The following is a 22,860-nucleotide window of genomic DNA, read 5'->3' on the forward strand; positions in this document are numbered from 1 at the left end:
TGTCGACACGGACAAACGTCAGCGATCGCGGCTGTCTATAACACAGCAGCAGCTCTGCGGTCGCCACGCGCCGCAGATTCACCGCTATGGAAACGTCCACCACGAGTGAGACGAATAGTTTTAATAAATTTTAGTAGCAGGAAATCTCTAATGCCACTTCCAACTGACAGCGCGTAACACTGAGTGCGTTAAGCGCCAACTCACTCAGTCACTCACTCAGTCAGTGTCAGAAGCAAGTAAACAAAAAAAAAGTTTTTGAAGTTGTGTATGGAAGTTTCACTTCTTCCCCGCGGATGGACTCCACGCACTTTTTATTATGTAAAAGATACGTTTCTGTCAGTAAATAAGGGCTTTACTCCGAAAAACCTTCTCTAAATATACACGAAAATAATAAATGATTACTTTATTTTTAATAAATGTAATATAAAAGTTCAACAATGAGCAAAATTTCAATTTTTTTTTTCAAAAATGCGGAGTTTTATGTCGGCACCGAGCATGTAACACCCTGGAAGTGTCAGGCGTCCTTGGGCTGTAAAGACAAGTTAACATTAGGCGGGTCGTATGCTTATTCACCACCGACGTACAGCCGAGTCTACACTGGCCATACGCCGCTCGACGCTGCACTGTGTGGACCCGCCTAATGCTTTATCCTTATTTTGAAATCGTTACCACAGAATATATAATAGTACAAGTACAGAAGGTCCACTGCTTTGATGTTCACGAAATGCCGCCTTTTTAAATGCCTACAAAGAAACGAACCGCACGTGCGCAGCGTCGGAGGATAGGGTTGCCTATGGATTAAAACGCATTAATTCTCATATAAATAGTTATACTATATATTCAAGTCTTGGTTACTTTCTAGGTATACTATATACAGTATTTATATATTTTTGTTGCAGCCTTCAGCATCACAAGCCTTATTGAACTTTTCCGTTAGACTTAATCAATAAGATCAGTGTATGATTGTCCTATTTTATTCATGATGTCAATTGATGTCTATTTAAGTAACTAAGCATTATTAGCCATTCCACACGTGGACATCGCATATGAACCTTGAAAAAACTCGCTACGTAATGTAACAATAGAAAGTGCGAACGTGCGTTCCGTGAGAACGCGCGCCACCCCTGATTAGGCCGCGAACCCGCGGCCGCCAGCATGTACTTGTAGTGCGGCGATAGAATTGCGGAGTGAGCCGCCCCTGTCGTTACTCCAAACGTTCTAAGCATTCCTATGTGTTTAGTTTACTAAACATCACAACTGATTATTCAAAAAATTCGCCTATTTACCAATAGATAAATCTATATTTGATCCAGATTTTCAGTCTTGTTTTGTAAGTGGTTGTCGAGACATCTTCAGTGTACCTAAAATAATTTGAAATATAAAATTTTGTAATATAAAAGTGATTTTCAAAACAGTACATAACTAAGCGTAGTTAAGAAGTGATTAGTTTAATTGATTTCATTATGTATACACCGTGGGCCCCAATAATTATAATATATATAACATGTAATAAAATTAAAAAATAAAGTACCCGCGGTGTACAAACAAAATAAAAATAAGTAGGCAAGTAATTTACTGTAGGCCAAAACAAAATATAGGTATATTTTCATATATATTATTACATTTATTACAGACTATATTAATAATTATATCTAAATATAATGAAATACTTGTGTATTTAGATATTTAAAACTATTTATGTAACACATATGAATAATTTTTTTTTCACTAATTACGGTACCTGTACTATTGTTTGTAATTAACTAAAAAAATGAATTTGTGTTCATAAATATTTCAGTAAGAGAAGAAAATTCTAATAATTAATCTAAATGTGGAAATATCTGTGGATGGTTGCGATGTTCGTGAAGAGTAAGTTAATCAGTTTAATCACGTTCTACATACATATACATACGTACATAAATCCTCGCCTGGTAAAGTGGTAGACAAAGCACATGAAACTGATAATAGTTATTTGTTATACAAGGGGCAAAGTTGTATTTTAACGCCGAGTGTGGAATTGAAAAACGAGCAAGTGAAAGGAATCTATAATTGAACCTCGAACGAAGCGAGTGGTTCGAGAATAGAATCCTGAACTTACGAGTTTATTAACACACGAGAAGTAAAATACATTTGCACCCGAGTGTAACACAAAACTTTTCCCCTCACTATAGCGAGGAAACTACAACGCAAAAAATGTGTTTATCACTGCTTCCAGTAGTTCCACAGGTGGTAAATCATCTTTATTACTACATTCACCTACTTTTATAAATTTTAAAGCAGTCAATTTGACTTTATTCAAGGTCAAATTACTTTACCCACTAGTGGATAAAATGCGTTTTTACCCGCTGGTATTAAAGGACAAAACACGTGTTTCCGAGCTAGTGAGGGAAAATCATCTTTATTACTAGATTCACCTACTTTTATCAATTTTAAAGCAGTTAATTTGACTTTATTCAAGGTCAAATTACTTTACCCACTAGTGGATAAAATGCGTTTTTACCCGCTGGTATTAAAGGACAAAACATGTGTTTCCGAACTAGTGAGGGAAAAAATTTAGTGCCATTCTTAGTAATGGTGTTGAAAACAACAAATTCATGAAATTTCATTGCCTGACTTGCGCGACTTGCCCAGCGCATAAATCCGAGGCGGACATATACTTGCTATTAACTAAGGTGCGATCCGGAGGGTACAATCGCGCTTTACACACATGCGCGGGCAGCCGACGGATCTGCCCGGCCCTTGCCCGATCCGTTGGTTTTGAGCACGGGCAGCGGACAGGTACCCGGAGGGCAAATCCGTGTCTAATCTCTTGACATACACGGACGTATGTGCCCGCCGGGCACATCTGCCGGGCAGATCCGACGGGCAGATCCATACGTGTATGGATAGCTACTGAGCAATGCCGCCTGCGGTATTTCCGGACCGATACGACCTTCAAATCTTCAAGAAAAGAGCGTACACCCATCTTAAAGGCCGGCAACGCACCTCCAACGCCTCTGGTGTTTCGGGTGTCCATGGGCGGCGGTGATCGCTTACCATCAGGTGACCTGTCTGCTCGTTTGCCTCCTATCAAAAAAAAAAAAAAAATGCTCGCTCGTATCCTTCGCGGGGCCCTTATTCCACGACCCGTGCACTCTGCCATCAGAAAAAAATACTGCCTTTACATGAGTTCTCATAATTATCTGTTGATTTATGGATGTGTTTTCATGAAGAGAGGGTAGGCTAACTGCCCTTTTTTAGGGTTCCGTAGTCAACTAGGAACCCTTATAGTTTCGCCATGTCTGTCTGTCCGTCCGTCCGTCCGTCCGTCCGTCCGTCCGTCCGTCCGTCCGTCCGTCCGTCCGCGGATAATCTCAGTAACCGTAAGCACTAGAAAGCTGAAATTTGGTACTAATATGTATATCAATCACGCCAACAAAGTGCAAAAATAAAAAATGGAAAAAAATGTTTTATTAGGGTACCCCCCCTACATGTAAAGTGGGAGCTGATATTTTTTTTCATTCCAACCCCAACGTGTGATATATTGTTGGATAGGTATTTAAAAATAAATAAGGGTTTACTAAGATCGTTTTTCGATAATATTAATATTTTCGGAAATAATCGCTCCTAAAGGAAAAAAAAGTGCGTCCCCCCCCTCTAACTTTTGAACCATATGTTTAAAAAATATGAAAAAAATCACAAAAGTAGAACTTTATAAAGACTTTCTAGGAAAATTGTTTTGAACTTGATAGGTTCAGTAGTTTTTGAGAAAAATACGAAAAACTACGGAACCCTACACTGAGCGTGGCCCGACACGCTCTTGGCCGGTTTTTGATATGTTACTCGTTAGCGTGATCGCCACGGAAAATAACATTGAATAAAGTGGAGCGCGTCCTCAAATATACTGAAACCAAAAATTAAACAGGTACACCCTCGCCGTAAATTGTAATTTTACTCCCATGTGATACAAAATATTATTTTCAATGACGTTTACGTTATCGAGGAACGTATTCTATCAACCTATAGCAGACTTTGTCGGCGTAGCCGAAGTGGCAATCGTTGAGGCTACGCTACGTGGCGATTGATTGAAATGCAGTTTGGCTTTGTCGCGCCATTAAAGAAGAACAATTAAATAGTGAGAGCTTCGATACCCTTACGAAGTGTGAGCGATTGTGACGTTGGCTAAGAACTACTCAGGCCCCGTAGCCGAATGGCATTTCTGCGACGCGAAACGCCACCGAAACGCCGCAGAAATGTATTCTAGCTCTGTCGCGCCAATATTCAAGACCGATAGAGATAGATAGACGAAAAAGATATTATCGTGAGCGTTTCGGCTACACACACTGGTCACAGTAAAGTTTACATTTCAGGTTGGAAACTGGACGCCGTGCAATTAGACGATGTAAACTGCGGAGTGGACAAATCTGACACCACGGAGGGTAACGTGCTAAACGAGCAGTACCCCTGGGTTGGAGTACTGTACTACACGATATGTTAGTAAACCTCCCTTCACGACACTTATTTAGGCCTTGGTCGTTTTGACGCCGCGGATGACGTCCAGTGTGGCACGAATGTATACTATAGGTATTTGAAAATGTTCGGGAGAAGTCGTTCTCGTAGGTCGTAGGCGGACGGTGCTCACAACGACCAAGGCCTTATGAATTACTTATATATTATGTAGTTCATTAATTTCAGTTTTTATGTATCGCGACATAATATATGAAACTGTCGTGGCTCAAACGACCGGTACAACCATGTAGTGAAATTACACCCTTTTTAGGGTTTCGTACGTCAAAATAGGAAAACGGAAGGAACTCTTATCACTCGTGCATCTGTTTGTCCGTCTGTCACAGCCAATTTCCTGAGGTGCACGCACACATTGCTGGCGTTAAGCACAGTATAATAAAAAAGTATAATAAAAAAAGTATAACGTAATATAATAATAACAATGCGTTGCCATCAAACAAGGCGTTCTCAATCTTTTCGTTATCGCGCGCGTGCGCTGTAAGCAGGCGGGGGCTGGCTTTGGGGAAAAAACTTTGATGTAGGGTTTGAAAGATCTATGCACGACTCTGTAAATGACGAATTTATTATAAACTTAACTGGTTAGGTTGAAATACGAGTTTGGTTTCTTTTTAGACGGTGACCTGGGCGAGTCTCGCTCAGTGACCACGGTGGTGCTGATACACGCGGAGTTCGTCCTTGCCAACTCTGCAGACATCGGCCCTATGCCCAAATTACATTTCAGGTGATTTCGCATTCATTAACCTGTTCCACGCCAAAGAAGTGTTTAGGTATAATTTTATTAATTACACCGCGGGTTCGCTTATTTGATTAATCTGTCACAGAACACAGCGTCACAGCAACATAAATATATATATATATGTATATATTGAGTCCATATAAGCTCCACTGCTGGGCTCGGCTATCGTCCCCACATTATACCATTAAACTTAAAGTTTATCGCAAAATATGCATACAGGTTTACTTCTTTCACCGAAAAGCTAGTGGTAAGTATTAATAGTACATTACATCAGAGGCCGGGAAAATGAGGATTTCCGGCCAAGTGGGTATATACGGCCGAGCGAGCGTGCGAGCGAGGCTGGATAGGGATACGAGGCCGGGAATCCGTTTTCACGCCGAGGCATGTATAGTGCTTTTCTCAAACATACAATGAAACAAAAAAAATGCTCTAAAGGACAATACTTTATAAAAAAAAGTTACTTTGCAGGCCTAGGCCTGAAAAATAATATGAAATCCCTTTACAGTCCTCTCGAGTTGTTGCGCCCAAAAAGCGATACTTCCCAGCCCATTTTAAGGAACGTAAAGACAATATTTCATTGCATGTTTGAGAAAAAAGTATTTCGTACCTAAGTTTAAAAACTCATTGGTACGAGCCACAATTTGACAATAGTTATTTGTTTTACAAGGGGGCAAAGTTGTTGTTTAACCGCACGTGCCAATATTGATACCCGAGCAAGCGAAAGATTCCAATATTGAACCGCGAGCGTAGCGAGTGGTTCAAAAAGTGGAATATTGAGCGTTGCGAGGGTATCAAGGCACGAAGGTAAAACAAACTTTGCCACCGAGTGAAACACAAAATTTTTCACCACACCAACACTATGAAAATATGAACTGGTGGCGTCAGTACTCGCCGCGCTGCGTGGCGCTGCCGTGTCGCGCGTGGAACGTGCGGGAGAGCCAAATACCGGTCGCGTCGCCGCTGCCGAAAATTAACTACTGAGTCGTCCTTATTCTGTGCTTAAACTCACGGCCTCTGGGTAAGTTCGTCTCATTCAAGGCAGTGATAATTCTACTTTTAAAATGAAAATGAAAATGAAAATGAAAATGAAATATTTATTTTTCAAGTAGGCATATTACAATGCGCATAATAATATGAACGTCAAATAAAGCTACGCCGGCTCTAACCCTACGCCTCAGCCTCGAGAAGATTTCAGTCCCCCCTCAGTTGGGAGGGGGGTATCCACTATGGGACCGGCAAGAAACTCGGCGGGCAACTTCTTTTCAAAACTTTACATCTTATAATTAACATGCATTAAATAACAAGATACAATTTAACATGCAAAAGTATTCATCAAAGAATATGAACAGACTAGGTACTCCATGGAAATTAATTTCAATAAATTATATTATTGCTTAATAATACGTCGTTCTTCTTCAGAGAAAACATATCAAATTGTCACAGAAGAAAAAGATAATATGAATCTCAATATCATTAAATATGTAATTTACCTACACAACATAAAATATAAAATATTTGATGTGCTTTCTTATCTGAACTGTGTCCTCTATACATAATACAATTATTTTAATTGCTATTCGTTTTTTGTAGTTTCTGGTTCGGGCCATGCATGTTTGTCTGTCAAATAGTCCTCGACTCTGTAATAAGCCTTTAACATCAATGATTTTTTTAAGTAGTTCTTAAGAGCTGGGAGGGGTAATCTCAAAGCAGTGTCAGGTAACTTATTATAAAAATGAATGCATTGCCCAACAAATGACTTCTGTACTTTACGGACACGAAACTTCTTTATGGCAAGCTTATTTTTGTTTCTAGTGTTATAATTATGGATATCATAATTCTTAGTGAAACAGTCTAAATTCTTAACAACATAAATTATACTATCATAAATGTATTGGGAAGCTACAGTTAAGATATTAATTTCTTTGAAGAGTTCTCTTACTGATTCACGTGTTCCTAAGTTGTAAATAGAACGAATGGCTCTCTTTTGTAATACAAAGATAGTCTGTATGTCAGCTGCTTTGCCCCAAACCAGAATACCGTATGACATTACACTGTGAAAATAACTATGATACACTAGGCGAGCTGTCTCAACATTAGTCAGTTGCCTGATTCTCCTAACGGCGTATGCGGCTGAACTTAATTTGCTTGCTAGTTTCCTTATATGAGGACTCCATTGTAGATTTTTGTCCAATGTTAAACCAAGAAACAGTGTTGTATCTACCATCTCTAAGCATTCATCATTCAAAAGTATTTTTGTATCGATTGGTTTAACATTCGGCAGAGAAAATCGAATACATTTGGTTTTCTTAGAATTAAGAAGTAAATTGTTGACAGTAAACCACTGCAGTACATCAGCTAACGTGCTATTAATTACATTGTAATCCGTAGATTTTCGGTCAACATTAAAAAGCAGTGATGTATCATCAGCAAAAAGTACTATTTCACAAAAGTTTTTTACTATACATGGCAAATCATTTATATAAACCAAAAACAGGAATGGACCTAAAATTGAGCCTTGTGGCACTCCTAATTGGACTACAGTCCCGCTAGAGCGAGTTTTGTTAACAACTACTGTTTGTGTTCTATTGCTAAGGTAAGAAGACATAAAGTTTAGGGCATTTATAGACAAACCATAGTGTTCTAATTTCAAAATGAGCGTTCCATGATCCACACAATCAAAGGCTTTTGAAAGATCACAAAATATGCCAATTTCATCACAAGAATTTTCCCAAATATTATATATATGTTTAATGAGTACCGAAGCAGCATCGGTCGTGGAACGGCCCCTTGTGAAACCGAACTGTTTGCTTGTAAGTAATCTATGTCTGTTGAAGTGTCCCAGTAGATCATTTAACATTAGCTTCTCAAAGACTTTACTTAGTACAGGAAGTATTGATATGGGACGGAAATTGGTTATATCACTCGAATCACCCGATTTAAAAAGCGGTATGACTTTGCTACATTTCATAAGATCTGGAAAGGTGCCTTGTGAAATTGAAATATTATATATTACGGCCAAGTAAGGTGCTATTATATCTATGACATGACTAATTACTTTAACTGATGTTCCCCATAAGTCTTCCGTTTTCTTTAAATTGAGTGACTTGAATGTTTTAACAATATTTACAGAGTCTACTTGACTAAATTCAAATGAATTATTACATTTGACACTTTGACTTGACAGAGAAAAGGCACGCGTGCTTCTCGGCGAGGGCTGGCAGCGGCGCGGGCGGCGCGTGCGCAACTACGTAATACACCCAGAATACGGGGAAACCATCAACAGTGTCGCCATTATACACCTCAAGCAACCTGTCCGTAACAGTGAGTCTACTTTCAAATGAAAATATACTAGAAACTTTACCAATATGTTATAAAATTACATTTAAAAAAAAAACTAAGTATTATAGATGGCGGTCACAAATGAAACTGCTTAAGTTTCCGTGCCACATTTACCAAAGGGGTTGAAAAAAATATACGAAATTATGATATTGCAGTGACAAGCGCTCACCACGTAGGTAAAGGTTTTTGAAGATAAGCAAATAATATATTTTTCTAATAGAATGTTATAACGATTACGAAAAGGCGGCTCTTTTATTTTTATTTCGTATAATTCATTTATCATCTTTTTTTAAGTGACTGAAATGACATATGTGAAATTTAATAGCAGATGAGGTGACAATGCCAGTGTAAGTGGTGAATTGTAAGAATGTAGAAAAAAAAACCAATGACAGCTAAGTGACACTGGAAGACGACATCCCTTTTTTTTCTAATTTCATACATCCAGCATGCGCAAAGGCATTGTCACCTCATCTGCTATTTGTTTCGCAAACGTCATTTCGGTCAATTCGGTCACTTAAAAAAGATAATAAATAAATTATACGAAGTGAAAATAAAAAAGCCACCTTTTCGTTATCGTTATAACGTATTCTATCAGAAAACTTTATTTTTTGCCCATCGTCAAAAAACTTTACCTACCCAATTGAGCTCTACCTAAGTTCTTATGAAAATGCGTTTTGCTTGATCTATTATGGATTTAAGGTATGAAATCTGTACATTTATCGTGACGGAAATAATACTGAGTTAGAATAACTTATTATTCAAACGTTTTGCTTGATCTATTATGGATTTAAGGTATGAAATCTGTACATTTATCGTGACGGAAATAATACTGAGTTAGAATAACTTATTATTCAAACTCATTGTAGCCACACTGGCACTGACCCAGCGACTTAATTAAAGTGTTTGATAAATTTTCAGTTAAAATACTACAGCCGATTTGCCCTCCCCCTAATCGTGTGAAAAATCCTACGTATTGGATATTGAAGTTCGATGATAGTAAGTAAATATGATTATTACAAGCTTTTTAATAACTGAGCATGTAACATGTACATTTAATATACGAGTATATGTACGAGGTCAAATCTTGCAAGTTAATTTTCACATACTGCTCGGATGGATTGGAATTTTAAATTTGAGTTTTAGAATTTGTATTGATGAGTGTTAGTTGCCTGTGAAAAGAAATACAGTAAAGTTCAAAAGTTTGTACCAAAAGTAAAAATATAATATAACTTGAATTTTTAAATTACAGTCAGTCACACCAATAAATGTTTACCTATTATAATAGAACTGGATGCACTCAAGAAGCAGGTGCTGCGCGGAGTTCCTGTAACAGCAGAAAATTGCCGCTTATACTACGAAGGGAAAAGTGTAAGTAACCTTTCTTTTGGGACTAGACCTGGGAGATATTATAGTCTCTACAAAAACGTATGATAGAGGCTAAAGGCAATCTTCAGAGTAAGACTAACCGTGAAATCCGAAGTTGCAGTAATCTTTCTGTCACTATTCATCAATCTTAATATCATTGTCGCCAGAGTGAAGCACTATCACGCATACTGAACCATAGAGTAACTTATACATACTGTGCGTTCAACAATAGTTTCTGAGAAGTTTTCAATATGACATTGCTGCATCCGCAAAGTGATTTGTTTACAGACTCAAGAGGACCTAGCCACTAACCGGTAGTTAGTAAACGCAGTATCTAACCTGCCGGCGTATCATGCTTCCAATTTTATCACTTATCCACGTGGATAAGACAACTGTCACTCTTACACTGATATACTTGCCAAAGCGTGACGAATGCTTTATCCACGTGGACAAGTGATAAAATTGGAGGCATAATACGGCGGCAGGTTCGATATATTGCTTCCCTGTATACGAATTTGCAAGTGCAACAAGTGCAACAACACGAACATGTTTTATATTAATACTTTTTATAAGTAATATTATTTTCTATTCGCAAGTCTTCTTACTGGCTGATTTATATCAACGCAGAGCCGAAACTATAAAATATAGTAAGTTGAAATTTTGCACATTAGGTTGCATTTATAAATAGTACCTATACAGGTAAGAAACCATTTTAAAATATTTTACCCCGAAGAGGGTTAAAAAGGAAATGAAATGTGGAATAGGGATCTAATTTTAAGTTAGGAACTTGAAAATTGATGAAAAGATAGTAAATAAAAATGGAAGAAATGCAATTCTAATGTTTTTCGATTTCGTCCCGTAAACGGGTTAAAATAGGGATGAAAGTTTGTATGTGAATCAACGCGAATGAAGTCCTGGGCAACAACTTGTGTATATAATATACTTTTATGACTAGTATGTTTTAGCTGGACGCCACTCGCCGCCGGCCGTCGTACGTCAAATGCATGGTGGCGATGGGATTCACCGCGCCGTGCGTGTGGGGCGCGGGCTCCGTGCTTGCCACCCGCGACGTGTGGGGGCGCTGGCAGCTGGTATGCTTATTCAAATCTAAAACCAAAGACTTGAATATAATAGTATACCTAACATGTCAGATTATGCATGCAGACAGGCAACCCTATCGTCGGTCGCTGCTTGCGTGCGATACGTTTCTTTATAATAATTATTTGTAGGCATGAAATAAACCTATGCAAACGGATTAAATCGCGTATAATGAATTTACAATTCATCCCGACGTTTAGAACACTTCTTGTATGTGGGTAGCTTTTGCATATTGTAATTTTTCCTCAGTCACCCGTTGACCACGAATGCTGTAAAGTGTTCAAAACGTCGGGCTGAATTGTAAATTCATCCCGACGTTTTTTAATCCGTTTCCATAATTTTATTTCATGAGTAACTATCGCTGTAACCGAAGACAATATTAATTATGTAGACACTTAATAAGGCGGAATTTCGTGAACATCAAAGTAGAACATAAATATATTCTGTGGTGCTATATACTAATACGGTAACGTACATAAATATATGTTTACACATTTATTACTGGAGACTTTGATACAATAGGTGCATAGAACATAAGTAACTAAAATAATATTCACAGCTTGGTATTGGCGTGTACGGGCCAGGTTGCGCCGCGCCGTCCCGGTTCCTGGACATGCTGCGGTACTACCCCTGGATCGAGGATTCCCTGAACAAGTTTCAGCGCGTTACCATATCTCAGATCAACCCGCACCGATATGTTTTGCGGAGTACGTGTCCATTTTAATCTTAGCTTCTAGACATCCTGGATGTCGGTAAATTTTGTAAAACTGTGTCGAAAAGCTGATAATGGCTTATCGAAATGGCTACAGCTTCATGTATGTAATCATATGTGTGCGTAAGACGTTACGGTGATAGCTGGCTTAATCAGTAATTAATAGAGCTCTTGTCTCGCTGAGCGTGTGAGCGTGAGCTGTTATCTTGTCTTGGCCTCTTGTGACAGGAACAAATTTAATGATGTTTTAACTATTTGCTCGAGCTACAGGTATTTAGAGCAAGAGCCCAGAGCCGCAAGATCTTACTAATTTTCTCAAGGATGAAACTTTGGGATAATGTATCTAATTCGCTAGTTCGACCCGCCGGCCGATTTTTGAAATAGTATATAGTCCTCCTCACCGATTTCGGCGATGGCGACCCCAGCAACTATGGATTACGCCTGTTATGGGCTCTAATATGGCTGGCCAGGCCGAATTTCGTCTTAAAGACTCTTTGGCAAGTGCTACAATAGAGTTGGCCAGAGGTATTGTATGTATATACGTAGGAGGGCTTCGGTCTGTCTTTACGTTGCTGGCGTTTGGCATCTAAAGTATTGAGGCGTCTTTCCTCGAATACTTTGATATTCCTAAAGATTGTTGATCGCCAAGATGACCTATTTGTAGCAAGCTCCTCCCACCGCTCAGGGTCAATGCTGCAAGCGTTCAGGTGCCGTTTGAGCACATCCTTATATCGCAGATGCTGACCGCCATGCTTCCGCTTGCCGTCCACCAATTCAGAGTAGAATACAGTTTTAGGCAAGCGGCGGTCATCCATACGAAGGACATGCCCACACCACCTTAGCTGCCGCTGCATTAATAGAGCCTCCATACCATAGAGCCCGGAACGACGCAGTACTTCAGAATTCGAAAATCGATCTTGCCATTTGATTCTGAGGATGTGTCTTAAACACCTCAGATGATAAGTGTCCAGCTTTTTTACATCGGATTTGTAAAGGCACCACGTCTCTGAGCCATACAAAAGGACTGGGATGATTAGCGCCTTGTAAACACTAATCTTCGTCTCTAGCTTGAGATCGTGGGACTTCCAAACCCGGTTAGCAAGTCGTCCGAAATTGGCAGCGGCGTTAGTGATGCGGAATGGTATCTCCGAAGCCAAGGTGTTGTCATGTCGGATAGTACTTCCAAGGTATTTGAAGCGTGATATCTCTTCTAATGGTTTCCCGTCTAAATAAAGAGTTTCTGGATCAGCTTCAGTGTCTCTTTGTGGTTGCTTAAGTACTTGCGTCTTTGAAGCACTTATGACGAGTCCGAACCGCTGACAAGACAGATGTAGAGTGTCAACGTAGCTTCGAAGATCCGGCATGCTGTCAGACATGAGGCATACGTCGTCAGCGTAAAGAATCTCCATAATAGAGATCCTTCGCACCCTGGACTTTGCTCTAAATCTCGAGATGTCAAATACACTTTTCCCAGTCCTAACGTTAAGTTGGATTTGGTTGCTGCAACACTTGAGTGCGTCTCTCATGACTGCTGAAAAGTATATGGCAAAGAGTGTGGGTGCCAAGACACATCCTTGTTTTACTCCGCTAGAAATCTGGATCTCTTCAGAAAGTTCGTTATCGTGTTGAACCTGTGCTTTCATTCCAACGTGAAATTGGCGAATCAGGTTGACGAACTTCTTAGGAAAGCCAGATTTCTGAAGAACAAGCCAGAGGGCGTCACGTGGAACTCTATCAAATGCTTTCTCTAAATCGACAAAGCACATGTAGAGAGGCCGTTGTTGTTCCAGGCTTTTTTCTTGGAGTTGCCTTACGACAGCGATGGCGTCAATAGTCCCTCTACTGGGACGGAATCCACATTGACTCTCTGGCAGGTGTCGTTCAGCTAGTTGGCTTAGGCGTGCGTTAATGATGTGCGCCAGAATTTTACCAGCACTGGAAAGAAGCGATATGCCCCGATAAGAGCTGCAATCGGAGACATCTCCTTCCCTTTGTACAGCTTACATATTACCGCATCCTTCCAGTCTTGGGGTACTTTTTCGGTACTCCACACTCTTAAAACTAGTTGGTAAAGCCTATTAACAATGGTTTTTCCACTGTATTTATACAATTCAGCCGGAAGTTGGTCCATTCCAGGAGTCTTTTGGTTTTTGAGGCGCTTTATTGCCGCTATGTGTTCCTCAAAGGACGGTGGGTCATCAAGGTGTTGACAGACTGGCAGTTCTTCAAGCTTGTTAATGTAGGACAGATCAGCACTGAGCGCAGAGGGATTCAAAACATCGTTAAAATGTTCTGCCCATCGCTTTAATACGGAATTTTTATCCGTAACTCGGTTCTGTCTGTCTTTTGAGTACATTGGCGCAGTTTTCTTGACCCGTGGGCCGAAAATGGCCTGTATGCCCTCGAAAAACTTCCCAGTTTGGTGAGTATCAGCACTGTACTGTAACTCCTCAGCTTTCTCTTTCCACCATTTGTCTTTGAGTTCGCGGATCTTGGCTCTAAGGTTGTGTTGAGCATCCTTTTTGCTACGTTCATCCACCGACTTTGAGCTGATTTCCCGTCTATGCCTTTCCACAAGCACCTTTATGCTGTCATCAGCTGCATCAAAACAATCTTGGTGTCTCTTGTCAGGTTTACCTATGGTATCTAATGCATAGACGTGAAGATTTTCTGCTAGGCAGCGCCACTCATCGTCGGTGGTGGGGAACTCAGTCGGCAGAGAGCGCTCAGCAAATGCTGAATCCAACCTACTACGCATTTCTGGTGCAGTGATAAGTTTATTAAAAGCAACTTTTTGGGGGATTTTGTGGGAGGCTCGCCGTGGAAATTTAAGTTTTAGTTGCATCCTCGATCTTACCAGACGATGGTCAGTCCAGCCTAGCGCCCCACGCATCGCTCTCGTTATAAGAACGTCACCCAGGTCTTTCCGGCGGACAATCACGTAGTCGAGCAGATGCCAATGCTTGGACCGAGGATGCATCCACGAGGTTTTATATTTATCGGCAAGACGAAAGTAGGTGTTCGTGATGCCAAGGTCAAATTCGGCACACAATGACAGTAGTCGAGATCCGTTGTCATTACACCTTCCCACGCCATGGTTGCCCAGAACGCCGTTCCAAAGATCACAGTCTGTGCCGATGCCGACACGAGCATTAAAATCTCCCAATAAAATTATCTTATCATGATTTGGGACAGCTACAAGAATTTGGCGAAGTTGTTGGTAAAATGCCTCCTTATCCTCGTCTGATGACGGCAGAGTCGGCGCGTAGGCACTAATTAGGTGGACATATTTGTTTTGTGCGATTGGCAGGCGCAGAGTCATGAGGCGGTCATTGACACCCTTCGGTAAGTCACTCAGATCTCTTGCTAAACCATTTCTAATGGCAAAGCCCACGCCATTACCCGCCCTTTCACCAGCCGGACGTCCGCTCCAGTAGTATGTATAGCCGCCAAATGAAATAGTAGATTGTACAAGGCCATAAAAATTTATACCCGAGGTAATTTTTTGGTCTGTGCGAAACGAAGCGAGCATTTTCTTCCGTAAATCAACAAGTTAATGAATTGGACCCGATGATGATAATTGTGTTCATGATAATGATGATAATTTTTAACCGACTTCTTTACCTAGAAGGAGGAGAGTGAGTATTATTTGTACTACCCGTGGTCCGATTTGAGTAAATATTTTTTTGTATGATAGATGAGTTACCTTTGTGTGGATGGTTCGGGGACTTAAGAGCTTGGATTTGAGGGCCAGCGGTTCAAATCCTGAACCCCCTTGACCTTGTTGTCTTTGAATATCTGTTGTTTTATTAGGTAATTTTAAAGATAACCGCAAAATAGTTCGAAGTCCCAGCTCACCCTGAAAGGTCAGGAAACGGGTGAGATAGGAAAAATGCTCGTGCTGACCTTTTTCATCCCCCCCCCCCTCTTCGAGCTCAGGTCCAAAGTCCAAGGACTTTTAGTATGTATGTCTCCTGACTATCAGATCTCTAACAACATCCCATAGTGAAACTTTCTGCTTTCGGCCATTCCATCTAGAATCGTTCGTTGACCAAGCTAATAGTGGGATATGGGATAAATTGTGGCGTAGGCGAGAGGCTGGCAACCTGTCACTGCAATGTCACAATTTCGTTTTCTTTCAACCCCTTTTTGCCAAGAGTGGCACTGAAACTTGAGTAGTTCATGTGCTCTGCATATCCCTTTATGGGATACAGGCGTGATTGTATGTATGTGTATGTTTTCAGGGGTGTTGATGCCAAAATTAATGACAAATTTGGAATTCTAAATGGAGGTCATCTACTTTGTTGCTGTTAGGTTAGCAATTGATAGTCATCATTTCCTGGCCATATCTGCCAGCCGTAACTTTTACCAGACGCTTGAAAGTCTCTCTAACTTAAACAGTATTTTCTAATACATAATAATAATTAGCTTTGAGAATTTAAGGTAAGTTAGTGTTTTAAAAAACCTTTTAGCAAATAAATGATCGTCGGGCTGAACTAGAAAATATGCAGTCATTAAACGTCGATACGCACTCTATACGATCACAAAGTTTCATCCTTGTTAATAAGAGGAAGGTTTGGCGGCTGTGGGCTCTGAGTCTATTCTAGCAATTAACAAATTGAAAGTAACATTGTGATATTCCGTGTAAATATTTATCTTGTTTATCATTATTTGCAGGTGGAATCGCTATCGGAATGTTAATGCGTTTTGGTGATTGTGACGATTATGAAAAACAAAACTTGATATATCGGGAAGCTGTCAATCTTGAAACGGACAGCAGAAACGTGAAACTCATCAAATACAATGTGAGTCTAAATACATCAAGACGATTACTCAAGATGAAATCAGGCAGGCAAGTATGGTCGCGCGATAAATGATAAAACAGCTGGCCGTCCCAATCGCACTTACTAATAGTGCGATAGGGACGACTTGATATATTTTATCGTCTATCGCGCGACCATGCTACCCGTGCAGGTATTACTTTTTTTAGGGTTCCGTACCTCAAAAAGGAAAAACGGAACCCTTATAGGATCACTCGTGTGTCTGTCTGTCCCTCTGTCACAGCCATTTTCTCCGAAACTACTGAACCGATTAACTTGGCACGTAATGTAAACCTGTGACTCAAAGACGGACATGTAATTTAAATTAATAAAATTTAATTATAGGGTCCACTTTTGGGGGGGTAAAAGTGAAAATTAAAAATCAAAGTTTCTAGAACTATATTTATTGTGTTACATATCAAATGAAAGAGGTTTTTATAAGTATTTCAAAAATATAGTAAGTAGTGTTGGTAAAGACTCAAGTCCTTTGAGTCTCCATTTCTAAGACTCGACTCATTTTTTTAGACTCCAGTCATTGAATCAAAGCTTGAGTTCTTTTTAACCTACGGAGACTCGAGCTTTTCATAGGAACTTGAGTCTTCTGAACTTGACTCGAGTGTTTTGTTACGCTTAACTGACAACTGAGTTATTATTAGAACTCAACTCAACTGAAAAAGCATTAATACATATTTTGGTTTTTAATTAATTCTGTTTCTTTTTTTATGGTTTCCTTAATTTATTACAACACCGAGTTTCTACCGTGCATCTTGTGGACATTATTGCTGATAAAATAAGTGATAATAAAATGGTCAAGAGCATGTTGAGCCATACTTAGTGTTAGGGATCCGTAGTTCAAAAAGAGCTGAACTGATTTTGTCCAAACCAATTTTCGTAGAAGGTTCAAATTAAGCATTAGGTACTCTAAGAACATGTAAACAAAGACTTTTGAAGATTATAAAAGACTAGTTGACCCGGTGAACTTAATGCTTTGTATCGCCTACAACATCTCTCAATACAACAGCAGTATCCCATTTTGCACGTATTGTGTATGAATCGTACTGTGTATGGGGCCCATTACGTGTTGAAGTAGTAATAGACTACAAATTATCTACAAATCAAATCTCAACTGTCACTTGTCACTACCATATTTCAGGTAATAAAGGCTATTTTTATAATTATTTGTATCAAACTTTCGCCTATGATAAGCCTTTAAAGTGTTGATTATAATTTTAGTATAACATTATGATTTCATTTGAAGAATATAATATGTATAACCACCAGTGGCGGAGCGTCGATACAACTCTATTCCCAACGGGTTCCCTAAAATTCTCTAGTATCTATAGAAGTCCATACAAAACAGATTTCAAAAACCCCTCCGGCTTTACCAACGAAAATTTTCACGCCCCGCCACTGATAACCACTAAAGTGCAATACTTAGTTTTCATTTTACGATAACGTTAAACACTGGGTCCACTGCAGCACTGGTCCCAGTTAGCGTCGCAAAAATAAATACTTAAGTAAATATAAATACTTAAATAAATATTTAAGTATGTATATCGTCGCTTAGCACCCATAGTACAAGCTTTGCTTAGTTTGGGGCTAAGTTGATCCGTGTAAGGTGTCCCCAATATTTATTTATTTATTTATTTTATTTACTTAAATATAATAAACCGTCCTGGGATGCCTCGTAGAAGGGCGAAACACATGTCGAATTTTGTATTTTTTGAGGTGGTTTGTTATATTTATTTGCGTATTAATTTTTGGTGGATGATAAGTACAACGGGTTAGCAATGACTGCCACTTTGTCTATTAACGTATTAGCATAGTTTTGACATTTTAGAACACATTACTCGATAGCCTAAATGTCACGGAAAATGTGGGAATACGTGAAGTTAGGGCTTGTAGCATTAGAAACTTGGCTTTACTTAAGCTCCGATAACTTTTTCTCAGGTCAGTTGGTCTCGTCTTGGCAACATTTTACATGACATTGTTTTGGTGGGGTGTATATTTGCAGATGACGATATACGACACGGTACAGTATTCGTGCGTGATATTCGACCTCAAACACGCGTCCGCGTCGGCTGAGATGCGAGTACGTCACTTCTGTCCGCGCGCGCCCGGGGGGGTAGCCTGCTACTCTTATAGAGGTAAGTTTTTGGCTTGGGGGGCAGGAGCAGCTGATACGCCTATATCTCTCAGTGAAAGTCTGTAAAATACTGTGTGTTTTTCTTCAACAAATAAATAACTTTAATCTAATCTTAAATAGAGGTGTTGCTTTGGCCGGGGACTAAACCTGCTTCACGTCCGACCACAGGGAGGATTTTTTTTTAATCGAAGCCAAATATTATCTCAGATCCTGGATTTGTTGAACTCAGAATCAGTGATTCAAATCTGATCTAATATGATGGCCAAAATCCGGCCGGATTGAAATTCCTATTTCAATTCTGTAACAGTAGCCGAAGGGCAAGTTTTTACAATACGGTTTGGCTCAGTCGGTAGTGACCCAGCCTGCTGAGCCGCGGTCCTTGGTTCGAATCCCGGTAAGGCCATTTATTTGTGTGATGAGATATTTGTTCCTGAGCCATGGATGTTTTCTATGTATATAATAAGTATGTATTTATCTATTTAAGTATGTATATCGTCGCTTAGCACCCATAGCACAAGCTTTGCTTAGTTTGGGGCTAAGTTGATCTGTATAAGGTGTTCCCAATAGTCAACTCTCACAGGTACACGATTCGACGTAGCCATCGACGTGTTGTTCACTGAGAACTGCATATTGGACATCAGCGTGTACGGCCTGCACGTCAACATGTCACTGCTCGACATCGAGATGTGGAAGTGGGAGGAGGGCACGTACTATGAAGATTTCAGGTACTTTTTAAGAGGGGAAATGTATTGCATGAGTAAGGCGCGAAAACAGACTTAGGAAGTTTATGAGGGACTCTCTACGCTGAAAAGACCCGCGTTTTACCCACTAAAATCCCTTTCCTGTCGTCTATAAGGCGAGGTCCCAGTCACACCGAAATACTCTTCCGCGACCCAACCTAGTTAACCTTTTTTATAATTTGCAGACGAAACAAAACGCTCCGGTCAAACATTCATGATTTTTTACACATTGGATTTATTTTAAGGCATAAGCTGGTGATCATTTACTTATTGTCTTCAGTTAGCGCACAAGCTGCTGTTATTCGTAATACAACAACTATGGACACGGAATATATGTATCGCATGTACATTTCTATCTAATACATCCCGATTTCCGGCTCACGTTGTAATTGTACATTTATTTTACGCAATATATAGTCAGCATTTCCAGTCAAGGAAAACATCGTGAGTAAATATAATGTATATCGGGGATAAAATTCAAAAGTGTTTGTGAAGTCCACAATCCGCATCAGAATAGCGTGGGGACTATAGCCCGAGACTTCTCACGCGAGGGAGGAGGCCTGTGCTCAGCAATAGATCATTATATACGCTCAATAAATTACAATCTGTTTAAATATTCATATTTAATGGTTATCCTTTACTTAAATTTGGCAGATTGACGCCGACAGAGTACCGGGGCCCCACGTATCAAACGCTGGACGGGTTCGAACCGTTGGACGATAGCATGTGGGTGCCGGACTATGACCGCTGGTCTACGGAACCCGTCACGTATGAGACTACAACATCACGATACACTCAAACGGCGAATGGTAAGCACGTTTTCCTAAGTACAAATATATAAACTTTTTTTATGTCTATTTTTATATATAAACTGACTAGGCATTAATAAATAAAAGTGGAAAATTTTATCCTTTGCTGAAACCTGCACTTACGGCTATCTATACTCAAGCGCTTTGTCATCAAAGCCACCAACCTCAGCCACAGTCAGCGAGAATTTCCATAATAATACAAGGTGTAGTTCTTTAGTGTAGCCAAGCGATAATTCCGTAAAACTTCCAATTGATATCGAAAGTGAATTAAATTATTAACATTTTAAAAAATAAAAGTAGGTAATACATAATATATTAAAACAATATGTATTTTCACATAAAAAGTAAATGTTATTCATAAAAGTAGCGCTTAAAATAATATTTACAATATTACGTTTAAACACTCTCATACGTTTAGTACGACGACTCAGAGCTTTAAAGCCTCTTACCCGACGGTGCAGTTTTTCATCATTCATTTAGTATTTTGTACTGTGTCTTTAAGGCTAACAAGCGATCTAGCTAGAGCAGCTAGGTTATCTCCGAGATAACGCTCTTATGAGTTTTAGATGTTTTTTGGAACAAAGTTGGTCATCCACATAATTATTATATCATGAAATATGCATACTTAGTACTTTTAAAAGTATAATATATGTACATTTTCCTACATACGTTAAATATTTCAGATACTATCACCATACTGGCATACTCTTTTGTGTCGACCACTACCAAATCGGGGACAACAACGAAAACAAGAAAAAAATTCTCAAGAAAGACCAAACCGCCCAAAGGGATAACATTCTGTAAATATCCACTTCCTTATTTTAATCAAATCACTTTTTTGTTCCTTATATTGACACTGCCTTTAGTTTTCTGAGCTATCTTCTTACTTCCTGGGCTTCACGGAAGACCAGCACTGTAGCATTATATGCTGGAGCATATGCTGAGTGGAGTCCTTTTGTGGCCTTTTGTTATATGATAATAAGCAATATAGTAAAGTATTTAATTCATAAGATTTCTTTTTTTTTCTTTTTTCAAATGTATGTGGTCCTGAATGATGGTTTCTGCAATAAACGTTTTTCTATTCTATTCTCTTCTATTCTTGGGAACATAAATATAATAACAATAATAGGCTAGTTTCCTATACTTAAAATAAAATATTTTAAGCTGTGCACGAAATAAAGCATCAACAAACTGGAAGAAAAATATGGACACTAGTTATGTTTCAACATAATTTCTATTTAATTAGTCAAATAGAAAGATATAAAGTAAATGAATTGACCGTGACGTCACTCCTCAGATTAATTCCATATTAGCAAATCGTTTTGACAGTTCATAAAAAGAAACTGATTTGACTACTAGGAAACTAGCCTATTAAGGAGGTGATCATGTAGCTGGTGAACAAGTCAAACAATAATAGTGTACCTTTATTTTACACGTTTTTTCCATTTGTCGAAAGGCATACAATACATTTAAAATGTAATATATAATTTAATGTCGCACCGCCTACAATTTCTCTGTTTTGCCCGAAGGTTGACTGGTAGAGAATGCCATATAGCATTAAGTCCGCCTTGTGTACAATTGTATTTTCTTTGTGCAATAAAGATTAAATAAATAAATAAATAAAATTTAAAAGTGCCATGCTGCAGAAAAGGACAAGTTTCGACCCTGAATCACTGTCAAACTTTAGTTTTGTACGTACTTAGTGATTAAAATACTTTTTATTTTTACAGGGTCCGCAATAGAATACTTCTTCGTAAACATCTTCTGGAAGGGTTTCATTTGTTGGATCTTTAGATGCGGCTGAAGATATGTACAGTTTATTAGTGGGTCATTCTTGCTGACTCCTGCACCGTTCGACTCGCATTGCTACGTAGCAATTATTAAACTTAGCACAGCTTGATGCCCCTTTACGTGCGCTACTACAAAATAATCAATTGATTTTTGACAATCCTAATTAGCCAAATGGCATAGTGCCATTTTAGACAAGGACAACAAGCGAAGCACTGTCAAACTTAGGTTTTGTGAGAAGCAAGGTGATAATCACTACATAGTATAAAACAAAGTCACTTTCTCTGTCCCTATGTCCCTATGTATGCTTAAATCTTTAAAACTACGCAACGGATTTTGATGCGGTTTTTTTTAATAGATAGAGTGATTGTAGAGGAAGGTTTTGTAGGTATAGTACCCGTGCGAAGCCGGGGCGGGTCGCTAGTTATATTATAAAGGATTGTCAAATCTTAATACTAATAAGAATCGTTAGGTACCTGAATTTTATAGCGCCACTTATTAAGACGATTCGGTAATTAGGGGTCAATTCTCCATACAGACGCTCTCGACTATTTCCTCCCTGGTTTTTGAAGATAGAGCAATGATTTTTTCAACACAGATTGTTATTATTTTTATCTGTGTCGGACTGTTTTGATTTTTTTGATATTCTGCTTTTTAAAGACTAGAGCCAATCAAAAATTTCCAAAAACGGCCTTTTTCATTGTGGCGCAAAAAAAGGTGTGATATTCAAGATTGGTAACAATTAAGCAAAAAAGCTAAACGGTCCGACATATATTATTTCATTGTTATTCAGATTCTCAA

At 39.1% G+C, this 22,860-nt stretch overlaps 1 protein-coding gene across 1 annotated transcript; it reads left to right on the top strand.

The window, feature by feature from the left end:
* Positions 1-1,829: 1,829 nt before the first annotated feature.
* On the top strand, positions 1,830-22,343 carry LOC125224940. Its single transcript, XM_048128460.1, has 14 exons — positions 1,830-1,869; positions 4,350-4,472; positions 5,119-5,227; positions 8,427-8,563; positions 9,500-9,577; positions 9,831-9,949; positions 10,912-11,037; positions 11,604-11,751; positions 16,434-16,561; positions 18,591-18,723; positions 19,303-19,447; positions 20,117-20,271; positions 20,955-21,071; positions 22,002-22,343. Exons 1-14 carry the CDS (start codon positions 1,830-1,832, stop codon positions 22,073-22,075), a joined length of 1,632 nt encoding a protein of 543 aa, XP_047984417.1. The 3' UTR covers positions 22,076-22,343.
* The last annotated feature ends 517 nt before the right edge of the window (positions 22,344-22,860 follow it).

Source organism: Leguminivora glycinivorella, chromosome 3, assembly GCF_023078275.1.
Source record: "Leguminivora glycinivorella isolate SPB_JAAS2020 chromosome 3, LegGlyc_1.1, whole genome shotgun sequence".
NCBI lineage: Eukaryota > Metazoa > Arthropoda > Insecta > Lepidoptera > Tortricidae > Leguminivora > Leguminivora glycinivorella.